Source organism: Pan troglodytes, chromosome 6 (assembly GCF_028858775.2).
Source record: "Pan troglodytes isolate AG18354 chromosome 6, NHGRI_mPanTro3-v2.0_pri, whole genome shotgun sequence".
Lineage (NCBI taxonomy): Eukaryota > Metazoa > Chordata > Mammalia > Primates > Hominidae > Pan > Pan troglodytes.
The window spans coordinates 154,138,265-154,155,339 of record NC_072404.2 but is presented as its reverse complement, the minus strand read 5'-3'; the positions used below and the strand labels follow the sequence as shown (position 1 = coordinate 154,155,339).

General features: G+C 45.4%; 1 protein-coding gene across 6 annotated transcripts in view; it reads left to right on the top strand.

Annotated features, from left to right (window-relative positions):
* The window catches only part of ATP6V0A4 (ATPase H+ transporting V0 subunit a4), a 90,212-nt gene that overhangs the window by 17,460 nt on the left and 55,677 nt on the right, over nucleotides 1-17,075 (top strand). For 2 of the 6 annotated variants that reach the window (XM_003318823.5, XM_054655235.2), the window contains 3 exons: nucleotides 9,574-9,707; nucleotides 11,640-11,718; nucleotides 12,025-12,119. In XM_003318823.5, the coding sequence (XP_003318871.3) occupies nucleotides 9,591-9,707; nucleotides 11,640-11,718; nucleotides 12,025-12,119 (291 nt within the window). In that variant the 5' untranslated portion in view covers nucleotides 9,574-9,590. Of the gene's footprint in view, nucleotides 1-3,900; nucleotides 4,017-6,622; nucleotides 6,887-7,591; nucleotides 8,977-9,573; nucleotides 9,708-11,639; nucleotides 11,719-12,024; nucleotides 12,120-17,075 lie in introns of those variants that run through there. The other 4 variants (XM_016958222.4, XM_054655237.2, XM_003318824.6 and 1 more) reach the window with 4 other exon arrangements.

The window sequence follows — 17,075 nt, the reverse complement described above, 5'->3', positions numbered from 1 at the left end:
GATGAGGCCTCACTGTGTTGCCCAGGTTGGTCTCAAACTCTCTTTCCCCAGCCAACCCTGACATTGCCTAATGGGCTCATGAACAAAGTGGCTATGGTGGCAGGGATGGAGGTTGTGCGTGGGCTCAGCAACATGGACTTCCACTCACCAAGGCCAACCTGGCTGTTGCCCTTGCTGAGTGCCCAATCTGCCAGCAGCAGAGATCAACACTGAGCCCTCAAGATGGCACTATTCCCTGGGGTGATCCGCCAGCTATGGTACTGGGGGGTCCATAGACTGGTACCAGTCCATGGCCTGTTAGGAACTGGGCCACATAGCTGGAGGGGAGTAGGCATTTCCACCTGAGCCTCCACCTCCTGTCGTGTCAGCAGCACCATTAGATCCTCAGAGGAGCATGAACCCTACTGTGAACTGTGCATGAGAAGAATCTAGGTTGTGTGTTCCTTACAAATCTGATGCCTGGTGATCTGAGATGGAACAGTTTCATGCCCAAACCATCCCCCAACCTCCATCCGTGGAAAAACTGTCTTCCACAAAACAGGTCTCTGATGCCAAAAAGGTTGGGGATTGCTGCTTTACTGCATCTCTTAGTATGACCCTGCTCTATAATTAAGGTCAATGGGAAACTGCAACAACACAACCCAGGCAGAACTACAAATGGCCCACACTCTTCAGGAATGAAAATTTGGGTCACTCCACCAGGTAAAGAACCACAACCAGCTGAGGTGCTTGCTGAAGGTAAAGGGAACATAGAACAGGTATTCTGTAGTGTAGGTAGTTATGAATACCGGATGCAACCACATCACCAGCTCCAGAAACAAGGACTATCATTGTCAATCAGTATCTTTTCCTTTATTTTTTATGAACACACTTGTGCATATATATACTCATATTAAGCAAATATGTTTTCTCTCTTTTCCTCTTATCATGAGACATAAAATGTATTGATTTTATATCAGTATTTAACTATTGTTAATTTTACATCATAGTAATGAAGTTATGGGGTATCAGGAGAAGAGTATACACCACTCAAGCAGTTTACCTCCTCTTCTGGGGAAGAGATTAGTGCATTTTTAGTCGTATCATGTTGGGTAGAATTGTGACCCTGTCATTGTCTTTATTTGGAGATTAAGGGTGGTTTAAGAGTTGCACATAGGTGCCAAGTTGACAAGGGTTGGACTTGGAAAGCTTAATTTTATGGTCAACTTGAGTGAGCCAAGTGATGTCCACATAGCTGGTAAAACATTGTTTCTGGATGTGCCTGTGGGGGTATTTCTTGAATAGATTAGCATTTGAATGGGTAGACTGAGTAAAGAAGATAGATATTCCATCTACATGTCTATCCTTCCACCAGTATTACAATCTTTTTTTTTTTTTTTAAAGACAAGGTCTCACTTTGTCACCCAGGCTGGAGTGCAGTGGCATGATCATGGCTCACTGCAGCCTCGACCTCCCCAGGCTCAGGTCATCCTCCCAAGTCGGCCTCCCAAGTAGCTGGGATCACAGGCACACACCACAAACCTGGCTAATATTTTTATTATTATTATTTGTAGAGATGATGGTCTCACTGTGTTGCCCAGGCTGGTCTGAAACTCCTGGGCTCAAGCAATCCACCTGTCTTGGCCTCCCAAAATGCTGGGATTATAGGCTCAAGCCATCGCTCCTGGCCCAATACCACAGTCTTGATTACTGGTGCTGTACAGTAAGTCTTGAAGTTGGTTAGAGCGTTTCTCCCACTTCATTCTTCTATTCACGAGATCTCTGCTGCTACCACCGGGGCTGGAGGAGCAGAGATGCCTCATTACTGCTCTGCATGTGATCTTCACATCAATGATCGGGGGAGGGGAGCTTATTACCAATGGATGGGGGTAAAAGTTCTGATTAGGTTTCTTCTGACACCCCCAACAGGGGCAAACAAGGGAGCCTTGTTACCACAGAGTGGGGCTGAATTCAGACTCCCCACTCGGCCTGGAAGTCTAGGCTCCCCACTTGGGCTTTGCTGGCAATGGGGTGGGGGGCAGGGCCATAGTTTTTTCTGTGGCGTTTAACTGGATTCGAGTGATTATTGTCTGAAAGTTTTCTTTCTTGGCAGACTGCCCCTTTCCTGGTCCTTTTGCTAGAGCGAGCAGGCTTTCTTTGGAACTTTTCTGCTGCACATGTACTGGCTTCTGCCGCACTGAGTCCGGAATATACAGATTGATTATCTGTCCCTTATCTGAAATGCTCAGACCAGAAGTGTTTTAGATTTCAGACTTTTTCAGATTTTGGAATATTTGCATATATATATATATATATATAAAATGAGATGTCTTGGGGATGGGACCCAAGTCTAAACACAAAAGTCATGCATGATTTTTTTTTTGTTTTTGAGACAGTCTCACTCTGTTGCCCAGGCTGGAGTGCAGTGGCGCGATCTTGGCTCACTGCAACCTTTGCCTCCTGGGTTCAAGCGATTCTCCTGCCTCAGCCTCTTGTGTAGCTGGGACTACAGGCACCCACCACCACGCCCCGCTAATTTTTTTGTATTTTTAGTAAAGATGGTGTTTCACCACGTTGGCCAGGCTTGTCTCGAATTCCTGACCTCAAGTAATCTGCCCGCCTTGGCCTCCCAAAGTGCTGGGATTACAGGCATGACCCACCGTGCCCAGCCTCATGTATGTTCATATATACCTTACACACATAGCATGAAGGTAATTTTATTTTTCCCTTGAGGACTCTGAATGAAATATGTGTTGTGTGCCTGAGTTTTGATTGCGACCTGTCACATGAAGTCAGTGAAATTTTCCACTTGTGGTGTCATGTTGGTGCTCGGAGTTTGGGATTTTGGAGTATTTCCGATTTTGAATTTTCAGATTAGGGATACTCAACCTGTAGGAAGTAACAAGAAAACCCAGAGAACTCACCTCTGTGTTGTTTCTTGCATCTTGTGATTCTCAGAGGGTCTATCTTCTGTCCAGCTTTCACAGTCTGCTTATGTTTGCTGTATATATACTGTACAGGGTTTTTATTTTTACTGGTTGGGAAGAAAAAGTATTTCTACTCCCTTTTTCCAGATGCAGAAGCCAAAGTAATATGTGTGTGTGTGTGTGTGTATTTTTTTTTTTTTTTTGAGACGGAGTTTCCCTCTCTTTGCCCAGGCTGGGGTGCAATGGCACGATCTTGGCTCTCCACAACCTCCTCCTTCCGGGTTCAGCTATTCTCCTGCCTCAGCCTCTTGAGTAGCTGGGATTACAGGCATGCGCCACCAAGCCCAGCTAATTTTTTGTATTTTTAGTAGAGACGGGGTTTCACCATGTTGGCCAGGCTGGTCTTGAACTCCTGACCTCAGGTGATCCACCCACCTCAGCCTCCCAAAGTGCTGGGATGACAGGCGTGAGCCACCGCGCCCGGCCATAATATTTTTAAAAATGTGAACCAGGTCATGCCATTTCCCTGCTTAAAATTTCCCAAGGGCTTCCCAATGCTATTAGAATAAAATTCAAATTCCTTATTGGCCCAGCAGACTTGGGGCATGGCTTGTCCCCTGCCTCCTACTCTGACATACCATACACATACTTTTTTTGTTGTTTTTTTTTTGAGACGGAGTCTCGCTGTGTCTTTTAGGCTGGAGTGCTGTGGTGCGATCTCGGCTCACTGCAACCTCCACTTCCCGGGTTCAAGCGATTCTCGTGCCTCAGCCTCCCGAGTAGCTGGGATTACAGGCACACGCCACCACACCTGGCTAAATTTGTATTATTAGTGGAGAGGGGAGTTTTCACCATGTTGGCCAGGCTGGTCTCGAACTCCTGGCCTCAAAGTGATCCTCCTGCCTCAGGCTCCCAAACTGCCGGGATTACAGGCGTGAGCCACCGCGTCCAGCCTATACTTCCACTTTCTAAGTAAGCCTCTTCTGTTTTTCAGATAAGGTCACTGAGGCCCTGAGGTTAAACAGCTTTCCCAAGGTCACGCATGGTAAATGGCAGAGCTGGGATCCTGACTCCAGTAGTTGGGCTGGAGCCTCTGCTCTTAACCATTAGGTACGTGTACTCTTTTCTCCACATGTTCCTGAGTGGTTTCTGAGCACCCAGACATTTGAAAACTATGGCCCCACCCACTGACTGGGAGACAAAGCAAACACCTGCCTTGGGGAAGAGCAGGATGAGAGGTAGGAGGGCGAAGTGGAGAGTGGAGGGAGGCACGAATTGAGGCCAGGGCTCCTAGTGCCTCTGGAGCTCATATGAAGGGAGAGGTAGAATCAACACAGTTCTTATCTTCCTGCTCTTCTTTGCAAATCTTGAGTTCAGCCTTTGGAACTTCATCCAGGTGTCTGGATTCTTGGACAGATCTGCCCTGGCGGGATGGGTGGGTGCAGCCGAGCTCCGCCTCTCAAGAAACGCAAGCAACTCCTTTCCTCCAGGGTACAGAGCAGGTGCTCTCTCAGAGGGCTGGGCCTCCACTGCCCCAGGTTCACAATCGCTGCCTCAGCTTAGCTGATTTTCCCAAAACGCCTACAGCTCCTCCCTGCTGCTTCCCAGCCTAAAGTTTGATTTCTCACCCTGTGTTCTCTAAACAATGGTTCTAATTTGATCATGCACAAGTATCACCTGAGGAGCTTATTAAAAATGCAAGTCTTGGCCAGGCATGGTGATTCATACCTGTAATCCCAGCACTTTGGGAAGCAGAGGTGGGAGGATTACTTGTAGGCGAGGAGTTGGAGGCCAGCCTGGGCAACATAGTGATACCCTGTCTTTATGTTGTCATATTTTATAAAAATTAAAATAAAAAAATCAGCCAATTGCCGAGCACGGTGGCTCACGCCTGTAATCCCAGCACTTTGGGAGGCTGAGGCAGGTGGATCACAAGGTCAGGAGATCGAGACCATCCTGGCTAACCCGGTGAAACCCCGTCTCTACTAAAAATACAAAAAATTAGCTGGGCGTGGTGGCAGGCGCCTATAGTCCTAGCTACTTGGGAGGCTGAGGCAGGAGAATGGCGTGAACCCAGGAGGCAGAGCTTGCAGTGAGCCGAGATCGCGCCACTGCACTGCAGCCTGGGCGACAGAGAGAGAGAGACTGTCTCAAAAAAAAAAAAAAAAAAAAAAAAATCAGCCCAATCATAGTGATGCACACCTGTAGTCCTAGCTACTCAGGAGGCTGAGGTGGGAGGATCACTTGAGCCCAGGAGGTTGAGGCTGCAGTGAGCTGTGTTTGCGCCACCACACTCCAGCCTGGACAACAGAGCAAGACCCTGTCTCTTAAAAAAAAAAATGCAAATCACAGACAATCTAGGAAACTTGAATCCTAGAATTAAGGCAAATTTAAGAATTATTGAATTTTAGGAGTGACTGGTATTTTATGTGTGTTTGTGTGTGTATATGTGCGTATAAAAGAATCCTTATCTTTTAGAGATACCTGCTGGAATATTTTGAAAGAAATAATATGATGTATGGGATTTGCTTCCAAATAATCAGAGGTGGGGAGGGGAAGTGGGTGGGGTGTGGATGATAGAACATTCACGAACTGGTGTGGCCAAGTAATGTGTACGTAGGGGTTCCCTGTACTATTTGCTGTACTTTTGCAGAAAAGTACAGAAAAGTTAAAAAAAAGCACTCCCCTCACTCATTCTGGGGTACCTTCTAAGGCCACTGGCGGGGAGAGTCCCTGTGGGGGATCTGTGCACCACCCTGGAGAAGCAAAGCTCATTCAAACAAACGCAGGTGGCTGTTGCAGCCCCGCACCCCTGGGCAAGAGAAATGCACCTAATTGGCTTGTTCTGCCCCTCGCACCCTCTGTCAAAGAAATAGGAAAAGACAAGACCCCTCCAAAGGAAAAGGGCACATATCACATATGCTTCTGTCTCTTTTTACCTGGGCCACAGCGGAAGCTGAATTTCAGCCATTGGGCATTTCATAAGGAGTCTTCCATTTTCCTTTGAAAGTAGAGTGTTTTGGTTAATAGTTGATAGGATGGTGAGTGTGATATTTTTTATTTTCCAAAACTATTTTAATTTTTTCATTTATACGTGTATATACACATATATACACACATATATACTTATGTATATATAATATATAATGTATATAATATATATAATGTATATAATATATTATATATATAGATATATATATTTATTTATTTATTTTTGAGATGGAGTCTGGCTCTGTTGCCCAGGCTGGAGTGCAGTGGCGTGATCTAGGCTCACTGCAACCTCTGCCTCCTGGGTTCAAGCGATTCTCCTGCCTCAGCCTCCTGAGTAGCTGGGATTACAGGCACCCGCCACCACACTCTGCTCATTTTTTCGTATTTTTAGTAGAGACAGGATTTCACCATGTTGGCCAGGCTAGTCTCAAACTCCTGACCTCAAATGATCCGCCCACCTCAGCCTCCCAAAGTGCTGGAATTACCGGCGTGAGCCACCGCACCCGGCCCCCAAAATTATTTTTCAAAGTTATTTTGTTTTTACAAGTTCAAGGGATGTTTTGGTTTACTGGGGTCCTTCTAAGGCCTCCAGGAATCTTGTCCTCAACCTTCAGCTCCCTGAGGGGCAAGTTACTTTCATTAGAAAATAAATGAATGCTTCCTGCTGGGAACTTAAGGTCACGGCAGAGGGCACAGGTGGGGCGGGGGCTGAGCAGGCTGGCCGGTGGGGCAGGTTTGTCCTCACCCACAACAGGCCAGTGTTGATACAACAGAGCTGCCTCCTGGCTCTTTGGGAGCCTGGGAGGAGAAGGAGCCGGGAGGGGCGCTGCGGGGAAGCCACCTGCGGATTCACCAGCTGCTGCTCCGCCCAGGACTGCTACCAAGCACGGAGGGCTGCCAGACCTGGGGCTCCAGGCTCCGTGCATCAGGTTGGGGAAACCACCATCTGCCCCAGACCCCGACCCAGGACCCGCCTGGAGGAAGCCGGGGTAAGAAGGGTGTTGATGCTGTGCTTTTGATCTGCATAAAGTGAATGCCTTGGGTCTCTGGTCTATGTTCACTTGGCTGTAGTTACTAGACAGGGCAGTAGGAGAGCTTTGAATTCATCTTGGTGTCAAAAGGCACAAATGTGGGCCCAGACCATGTGCACTTCCTGAGGGATGATGTTTATCCTCTGGTCCATACATGGGATATTGCTTCTGGAGTACCCACTTTGTGGTGCTGTTGACCTAGACCGGTGTGGGAGTGGAAACAGGGAATGGTTCTAGCCTCATGGACTTCACTGGTTTGTGTGTGGGGAATCCAGGCAGTCAAACAAGCGATTGCAAATGATTGCTCTTCTGGGGGCATGTAGGAGGGGGCTTAGCTCCTTGAGGGAGCTGGAGGTGTCAAGGAAGTCTTGTGGAGGAAGAAGATCCTTACATGGAGACTGGAGGAGTGACGGGGTCATGCGGGGCATGGGATGGACAGTGGAGAGGAGGATATTGAGGTTCCAAACCCAGGGGAAAGCCTGGGTGAAGGGCCTGAAGGGGGTGGGAGCTGGGAGAAATGCAGGGTCCCTGGAGAGGCCAAAGCTGGAGGAGGACACAGAGGAGGCCAGGTCCTGCAGCCTTCGGCTGGCCAGCTCGAGGACTTTAGGGTTGGTCCTGTGTGAAACTGGGACAATGGGTAGGCCCAGTATCGAGCACACATGGCTAGGCCCAGTATCGAGCACACATGGCTAGGCCCAGTATCGAGCACACAGTAGATACTCTGTACGTGATAAAATTAAATCTACTCTGGAGGTGTGGAAATTCTTCCAGAAGGTTGACCTGGGGGGAAACAGTGTGATTTGGCAGCAGTAGGGCCATCGGGAGGATCTTTGGGAATAGCTTCTGTGCCCTCCTCCTCCCCTTGGCTCTCATGTGGCCTTCAATTTCACCATTGGAAAGAGCTTCACTTTCTTCCAACCCCTGGGAGGTGTCCTTCCCTGCCACCTGTTCTAAGTGACACTAAAGGCAGTCCGATGGGCAGCGTGACTTGGATGGTCTATTAAGGAATGGAGAAATGTTCAGGAGTGACAAACCGCCCCACCCCAGAGTTTGGAATGCATTGATCGCTGCTGGGAGGCCTCTGATGACCAGGGCTCCGTTCCCTGGCTACGTATGCTGTGTGCGGGCTGGTGGCAATGGCTTCAAGATCATCCCCCAGTTTCACAGTTAAACTTTGGACATGCATCTGTTAGAGTATGGTGGATGTTTTAATCTATTTCAGTCTAGATGTTTGAGATTCCCCTTTCAGGAGTGTGAGTCTTAGTCTTTCTTTAATCAGCAGTGTCAATACACACTTATGACTGTATGGTGGAACTGTGTCTTGCAGGTCAGTTTTGGCTAACCTAACTCGCACCATTCCCCTGCCCCACTCACCCCTGGGCATCCTTCTTCCATATACAGGACATACAGATTTATTTTATTCCTGCTGACTGCACAAGGCTCTGTTATATCACCGTTTATTTAATCATTCTCCTATTGATGGATATCTAGGTTACAGCCATTTACTATAATTATTACATACAATATTATAAGAAACATTCTTGTTCATCTGTTTCTCTATACATATCCAGGTCTATCTGGATAAATAGCAGTGGACATCTTGATTTGTGGGTATGAGGGATATAAGATTTGATAGACATTGATAAATTGCTCTCTGAAAAAGCTACAAAGAATTTACACGTTAACGTTGGATATACCCAATGGGCATATGGATTACCAAATCTCATTCTGATGACAAAAACTATTTTTCCTGACTAGGGAAATTGAAGACAAAGTATTCTGGAATCCAGAGTTGGTTGCGATACCCACGACTGAGTTCTGGAGTGACATTCGAGTGCATGAAGGGGCCTGCTTTCTCATACCCTCCACAACTCGAGTCTTTAGTCATATTTTAAAACATTTTGCCAGCTGAGAGCAGTGGCTCATGCCTGTAATCCCAGTACTTTGAGAGACCAGAGTGGGAGGATCACTTCAGTCCAGGAGTTCAATACCAGCCTGGGCAACACAGCAAGACTCTGTCTCAACAAAAAAATAAAACAACTAGCTGGGTATGGTGCAAGAGTTATCTACTCCCACCCCTGCCTTCCTCTTATCTCCAAAGAACTCAGTTTCTTTGGTGTGGTGTGCACACCTGCAGTCCCAGCTATGTAGGAGGCTGAGGCAGGAGGATCTCTTGAGCCCAGGAGGTTGAGGCTGCAGTGAGTCATGTTTGTGCCACTGCACTCCAGCCTGGGTGACAGAGCAAGACTCTGTCTCAAAAATAAAGTATAATATTTTGCCAATCTGATGGAGGGCATAAAGTGCTATCTTGTTTTTGTTTATATTTTTAGAATCAGGATAGCTGGGCATCCTGGTGCACACCTGTAGTCCCTGCTATTCAGGAGGCTGAGATGGGTGGATTACTTGAGCCTGGGAAGTTGAGGCTGCAGTGAGCCAGAATTGCACCACTGCATTCGAGCCCAGGGCAACAGAGTGAGACCCTGTCGAAGGAAAAAAAAAAAAAAAAAAAGTCTCCTAAAATCAGGAGTGATTCCTAATGGATTTTTTTTCCCTGTTAGATTTTAATTTAACTTAAAAATTTCACCCTAAGGTTTTCACACATTTATTACCTTAAATGTTAATATCTTTTTCTTTTTCTCCTGTAGACCGAGGCTGGGCCAAGATGGCGTCTGTGTTTCGAAGCGAGGAGATGTGTTTGTCACAACTGTTTCTCCAGGTGGAAGCTGCATATTGCTGTGTGGCTGAGCTCGGAGAGCTCGGATTGGTTCAGTTCAAAGATGTAGGTACTGAGTTCTTTGGAGATAAGAGGAAGGCAGGGGTGGGAGTAGATAACTCTTGCACAACACTTCTTTATGGTGAACAATAACCATTTTGTAGGGAGAGGAGCCGTGAGCTGGAATCGACGAAATTCTGTAGTTTTAGTGCTTCTGGCTAGGATTTGTCATGACCAGGCAGGTCATTCAAGAGCGTGTTCTCCCTCCCTCCATGCCTGTCTCCTCTATAGGAATGTCTTGAAGCTCTAATGCAATCACTACACGTTAGATGTCATTGAATTTTTTTTCTCTTGTGTAGCATCTTCAAACATTGTATATAGCCAATGGGCATGTAGATTACCAAACCTTATTCTGACCATAAAAACTATTTTTCCTGACTAGACAGGCTGAAGACAAAGTATTCTGGAGTCCAGAGTTGGTTGTCATACCCGGGATTGAGTTCCAGAGTGATATTCTAGAGTTAGACAGTCTTGAGTATGACATTGGGGTATCATTTCCCAGGGGCAGTTTAGACCCTCACCAAGCTCTTAGTCTAATTGAGAAAACCAGTCCTTCTTTACTTCTTCACTAAGGTCAAGGTCAGAGCTAAGCTCCTGCAGGGAAGAATCACATCTTGTTGTTCGCATCCCTAGTTCTTCACACAGGACCTCGTATGAGGCAGGTCCTCAATAACGTTTATTGAGCTGAGCTGAGAGTTGAAGTTTTGTTGATGACTGTGATACGTTACATGGAGCTGTGCAATCTTCAAGGTCTGGTCATTTTTATGACCCCATTGAGGATTTTGAGGCTCATTTGGATAGCCAAGGTGGAGAAATAAGGTAAACTTAGATGAGGACAGACTTCCTTTCCTTCCTTCCTTCCTTCCTTCCTTCCTTCCTTCCTTCCTTCCTTCCTTCCTTCCTTCCCTCCTTCCTTCCTTCCTTCCTTCCCCTCCCTCCCTTCCTTCCTTCCTTTTTTCTTTTCTTTTCCTTTCTTTTTACTTTACTTTTCTTTTCTTTTTTGAGGCAGATATATGATTTTCTCCCATGCTGTGGGTTTTTTTCACTTCCCATTAAGAAAGTGAAAGGACACTGTTAAGTGTCCTTTGATGCACAAAAGTTTTAAATTTTGATTAAGTCCAATTTTTTTTGTTGTTGTTGTTTGAGACAGGGTCTTGCTCTGTAGCCCAGGCTGGAGTGCAGTGGCACAATCACTGCTCATTGTAGCCTTGACCTCCCAGGCTCAAGCCATCCTCCTACCTCAGCACACCACCACACTCGGTTAATTTTGTAATTTTTTGTAGAGATGAGGTCTCATTATGTTGCCCAGGTTGGTCTCGAACTCCTGGGCTCAAGTGATCCACCAGCCTCGACCTCCCAAAGTGTTGGGATTACAGGCATGAGCAACTGCACCTGGCCAGGACTTTGTTTCTTTTAGAAACGAGAGGGTGAATGTTGAAGCATTTGGGGGATTGAATATAAGAACACTAAGGTGTGTTTTGCCTGTAACTCACCTGTCTTGTGCATGGAAGTATCTATTCCTAAGATAATTCCAGCAACATTCTCTAGTATTAAAAAGATAATAAAATGACCAAAAGGGGGCTTAGCGCAGTGCCTCACGCTTGTAATCCCAGCACTTTGAGAGGCTGAGGTGGGCGGATCACCTGAGGTCAGGAGCTTGAGGCCAGCCTGGCCAACATGGTGAAACCCCATCTCTACTACAAATACAAAAATTAGCCAGGCATGGTGGTGGGTGCCTGTGATCCCAGTTACTTGGGAGGCTGAGGCAGAAGAATCACTTGAACCCAGGAGGTGGAGGTTACAGTGAACTGAGATCGTGCCATTGCCCTACAGTCTGGGTGACAAGATTAAAACTCAGTCTCAAAAAAAAAAAAAAAGAAAGAAATCTATTGGCAGCTGTTGCTACTAACGTGTATCTTGTGATTTTCGCCCCCCTAGTTAAATATGAATGTGAACAGCTTTCAAAGGAAATTTGTGAATGAAGTCAGAAGGTGTGAATCACTGGAGAGAATCCTCCGTAAGCCAATTTTTTTTTTTTTTTTTTTTTTTGCTTACTGTTCAAATGTGAACTGGCAAGGGGGTCAATAGTTTGCAGGACTTAATGAACAAATGTGTCCCTATTTGCAATACTTTTTGAGGTGGTCCCAGAGGCCCACCTGGAGGGAATGGGGGAGGTTGGGGGTGGGATCCAGGTGCTGGGGCAGCTCCTAGGACAATTCAGGTAGCTGAGCTGAGTGAAAGGCACATGTCTTGCTTGACCTCATTTCTTAGTTATGAGAAAACACAATCACCTTGGGGTTTCTGGTGGGTTTTCATTCTTCAGGTTTTCTGGAAGACGAGATGCAAAATGAGATTGTAGTTCAGTTGCTCGAGAAAAGCCCACTGACCCCGCTCCCACGGGAAATGATTACCCTGGAGGTAAGTTCTCCACTTTGCTGGCCTCTCCAGGTAAGGACAGTCATGAAGCCTGTCTCCTTGAAGGCCCTGAGAGCCACTTGCAAATTCCCTACCTGTTTGCTGAAGGCAGGGAGGCAGGCTTGCATGGTCGTCTCCTTCTCAGGGTTACAGCCCCAGGAAAATCCCAGTGTGCGGTTTTTAGAGCCACACCTGCTGATCTGGAGACAGCTGTTTTCCTTTCTCAGCATAGGCCTCGGGAAGCTTAGCCCACTTTGAGGGGTTGATTGCTTTTGTGGGTGTTTGATTCTTACAGGCAGTGGAGTCTTGTCTGCCGGGTGCCACTGAATGGGCTGAGTGTGGGCATAATGGGATGTTTTCTAATTCTCTGGTGGGAAGCAGCTGATGAGTTGGACTCACTCCAGATGGAAGCTGCTTCTCTGACTGGCTTCTGTAGGTCAACTGGGAGAAGACTGCAGTTTTCAAGGACATTTCAGCTGGTGGGGCTCTCCCTCTTTCCTTTCCTTGTCTATTTCCTTCCCCTTCAGTCTTTTATAAAACACTGAATACCAGCTGGGCGCAGTGGCTCACCCCTGTTGTAATCCCACCACTTTGGGAGGCTGAGGCAGGCGGATCACGAAGTCAGGAATTCGAGACCAGCCTGGCCAACATGGTGAAACCCTGTCTCTACTAAATATACAAAAATTAGCCGGGGGTGGTGGTAGGTGCCTGTAATCCTAGCTACTTGGGAGGCTGAGGCACGAGAATCGCTTGAATCCGGGACGCAGAGGTTGCAGTGAGCTGAGATTATGCCACTGCACTCCAGCCTGGGCGACAGAGCAAGACTCCATCTCAAAAACAAACAAACGAGCAAACAAAAAAACCACTGAATACCTGCCACATGCAAGGTAGCTTAGAAATAAACATGACTGTGCCCTCCAAGGGCTTATAGAGCAGATGGTGGGGACAGGGATGAGGGGCAGGGCTGGGAGAGGAAGTGAAGAGGTAGGCAGAGCCAGATCATGGAGGACCGTGGGGGACTTAACTGAAAAAGCAGGTATTTTATCCTCGGCAGTGGAACAGCTCATTCAGGGCGTGGGCAGGTAGGCAAGGCTTCACCTAGCTGAGCCTTTTCTCTGGCTGGGTGTTTTTTTTTTTTTTTGAAGATAACTTCAAATTCTTGAAAATTTCAAAGCCATGAGTAGTATAAATCTTGATACTCACATAGAAATATTAGATTGTCAAATCTTCTAGAAAATATTTTGGACCTTATCATATTTTTTTGAGATGGAGTCTTGCTCTGTTGCCCAGGCTGGAGTGCAGTGGTGTGATCTCGGCTCACTGCAACCTCTGCCTCCCAGGCTCAAGCGATTCTCCTGCCTTAGCCTCCCAAGTAGCTGGGATTACAGGCATGCGCCACCACGCCCAGCTAATTTTTGTATTTTTAGTAGAGACGGGGTTTCACCATGTTGTCCAGGCTGGTCTTGAACTCCTGACCTCAGGTGATCCGCCCACCTCGGCCTCCCAAAGTGCTGGGATTACAGGCGTGAGCCACCTCGCCTGGCCTGTTTATTGATTTTTTACTGTATTACAAATTAAAATGGAAAAGTATGTAAAATATTTATGTATTAATTCACTTGAAAATAACAATAATGTCTCATTACATGGTAACATTTTTTAAGTGAAAAATGACTGTCTTTTCCAAGACAAAAACACTTTCATGAGAAGGATGGCATTGTTTGTGAATTTTTAAAGTGCTTGGCTAATAGAAGACAGCTGGTTTCTCACACCTGCTTCTACTTTAAATCTGTTGGTGATGTGCTGTTTTTATTGAAGTAGAGGAAGATAATCCAGCCTTACACAAATAAGCAGTGGGAAAAGGGAGGAATATTTTAATAGCCTTTTCAAATAATTATGGATATTCTTCTTTGATATTACACTGAAACTTGACAAGCATAGAGCCTGTCTTGATTTTGTTAAACGGGTAACATGTGCTGCTTTTGTTTTCAAACTGAGTTGGCTGTAGTACCTTAATAAAGGAATTCATCCAACTGGGTTTAGTTTTGGCTGACTTCAACCATGCCAAGGCACACACATTTTCAAGTTTAACCATTTTAAGTTTAAAAGATTCAATCGTGACTGATATTAATAAGCTTTTCTGGGTAGGGGGAGCTAAAATTTGAGTGGATAGCCCTTTTTATTTTTGGGGGAAATTTATTGTTTTGGGCTATATCGTTTATCTTTTATCTCTTTGGTAAGGGTGTCTCTTAGATGGATTTAAAAAAAAAATGTCTGGCATGATAGGCCAGGCGCAGTGGCTTACGCCTGTAATCCCAGCACTTTGGGAAGCCAAGGCGGGTGTATTGCTTGAGGTCAGGAGTTCGAGACCAGCCTAACATGGTGAAACCCCATCTCTATTGAAAATACAAAAATATTAGCCAGGCGTGGGTGGCGCATGCCTGTAATCCCAGCTACTCTAGAGGCTGAGGCAGGAGAATTGTTTGACCCCAGGAGAGGGAGGTTGCAGGGAACCGAGATCGCACTACTGCACTCCAGCGTGGGTGACAGAGCGAGACTGTGTCTCAAAAAAAAAAAAAAAAAAAAACAAAAAACATGATATTTTAAGGTGTTAAAGCTCTACATTCATACATTTGTAGGAATAGATAAGGGGCAATCAGATGTGTGCACAAGTCTTTCCTTAGAGTTTTTCTTCTGAATGTTATTTGCTATAAAAATGAAATTAAAACAGCACCAGGGCTGGCCATGGTGGCTCATGCCTGTAATCCCAGCACTTTGGGAGGCCAAGGCAGGAGGATTGCTTGAGCTCAGGAGTTTGAGACCAGTCTGCCCAACATAATGAGACTCTGTCTCTACAAGAAAATAAAAATAATCAGCTGGGTGTGGTGGTGTGCACCTGTGGTCCCAGCTACTTGGGAGGCTAAGGCAGGAGAGTGGCTACCAGAAGGTCGAGGCTGTGGTAAGCTGTGTTCACACCACTGCACCCTAGCCTGGGCAACAGAGTGAGACCTTCTCTCAAAAAACAAAAACAAAAACAAAAACCACCAGCATAAAAGTAGGAGAGTAATATCTTTTACCATTCATTGCTCACTGGAATTGATTTGTTGATTGATTGATTTGACTAATCCTGCAGTTAGCTGTGTTCCCCCAACATTGCTAGAGAGTTGAATCCTTTGGCAAGAGTACACCAATGGCTCTGGGCCCCTGCCTTGTCGAGTTTCTAAAGAGGCTTTTATAACAGTCCTAGAGGAAATACTAATTCAGGGGGGAGGGAAAAAACCACCATCCCCGCAGAAACTGCCCTGGCTTTTCCTTGTTTTCAGGCTTTATTCTCATGCAGCTATACTTTTACATAATTATATATCCATTGTGTATAGTAATGGCAGCATTATTTTTATGGCATCATTAAGTGGATAGAGGAAATGATTGGGAAATGAAGATTTACTTTTCCTCCCAACTTTGGGTCATTATATTCAGTATTCAAAATTCAGGGTAATGGCTTTCTCTGAGACGGGAGGTAATGGAGTGGCACTGAAGCTAGATGATGGGCAGATAGGATTCACGCTGCTTGTGTGTGTTTGAAATTTTCCATAGTAATTCAATTTTGTCTAATACTAAGCATTTCAGGGAGAGCTAACATTTACAGGATTATCATTTTTTATTGTTTTAAAAAAATCTCTTTGTGCCAGGAACAGTGGCTCACGGCTGTAATCCCAGCACTTTGGGAGGCCGAGGTGGGTGGATCACTTGAGGTCAGGAGTTTGAGACTAGCCTGGCCAACATGGTGAAACCCCATCTCTACTAAAAATACAAAAAAATTAGCCGGGCCTGGTGGCACACGCCTGTAATCCCAGCTACTTGGGAGGCTGAGGCAAGAGAATCACTTGAACCCGAGAGGTGGAGTTTGCAGTGAGCCAAGATCACGCCACTGCACTCCAGCCTGGGCGACAGAGTGAGACTTTGTCTTAAAAACAAAAACAAAAACAAACACTCTGTTAACAGTGTCTTTTAGATGGATTAAAAACTAGCATGATAATCTCTTCTTTAATAGGTGACCTTAATCCATTTCCATTTATTGTGATTTCTGATTCACTGGCTTTTTCGGTTATTATTCCTTTTGTTTTTTACTTCCCTTCCCTTTCCTGTCTTTCTGTAATACCTGCCAACCCTTCCCCACTACCGATTGGTGTGCAAGCTACAGATGACAGTTACACTTAACACTTCAAGGCACATATTCACTAAATTTTTCTCATAATATTTGCTACTGGTTCAATTATCACCCCTTTGTGGATATATGTCCTTTTTTTCCCTGATAGCCTTTAAAGTTTTATCTTTGTTCTATAGTTTCACTCCTGTCTGTTTCAGTGTGGATTTGTTATTGTTTTTGTTAAACATTAAATTGAATTAGTAGAATTTTTATAAAACATGTAAGGTATAAAAAGTAAGGATCAGCACACACCATGTGTCTGTCGCCCTGTGTAAGATAACGGTACCCACAGGGGCATTCATAAAAACCTGTGTGCCCCTCCTCACCCCTCCTCCATCTCCTTTCCCCTCTTCCCTTCGAGATCATCATTATCCTAACTTCTGTATTTTTCTTTATTTTTTCATAGTTTTATTACATATTTATTTTTCTAAATAACATGGTATAGCTTTACATGTTAAAAAATTTTCTCTAAATGGAACTATATTGTTTATTCTTCTGCAACTTGCTATTTCATCGATTTCATATATATTATATACATATACATATATACATACGTGTGTGTATATATATACATATATATATATATATATATATTTTTTTTTTTTTTGAGACAGAGTCTGAAAAAAAGCTTTGTCTCCCAGGTGGGAGTGCAGTGGTGCGACTTCTGCTCACTGTAACCTCTGCCTCCCGGATTCAAGCGATTCTGCTGCCTCAGCCTCCGGAGTAGCTGGGACTACAGGCATGTGCCACCATGC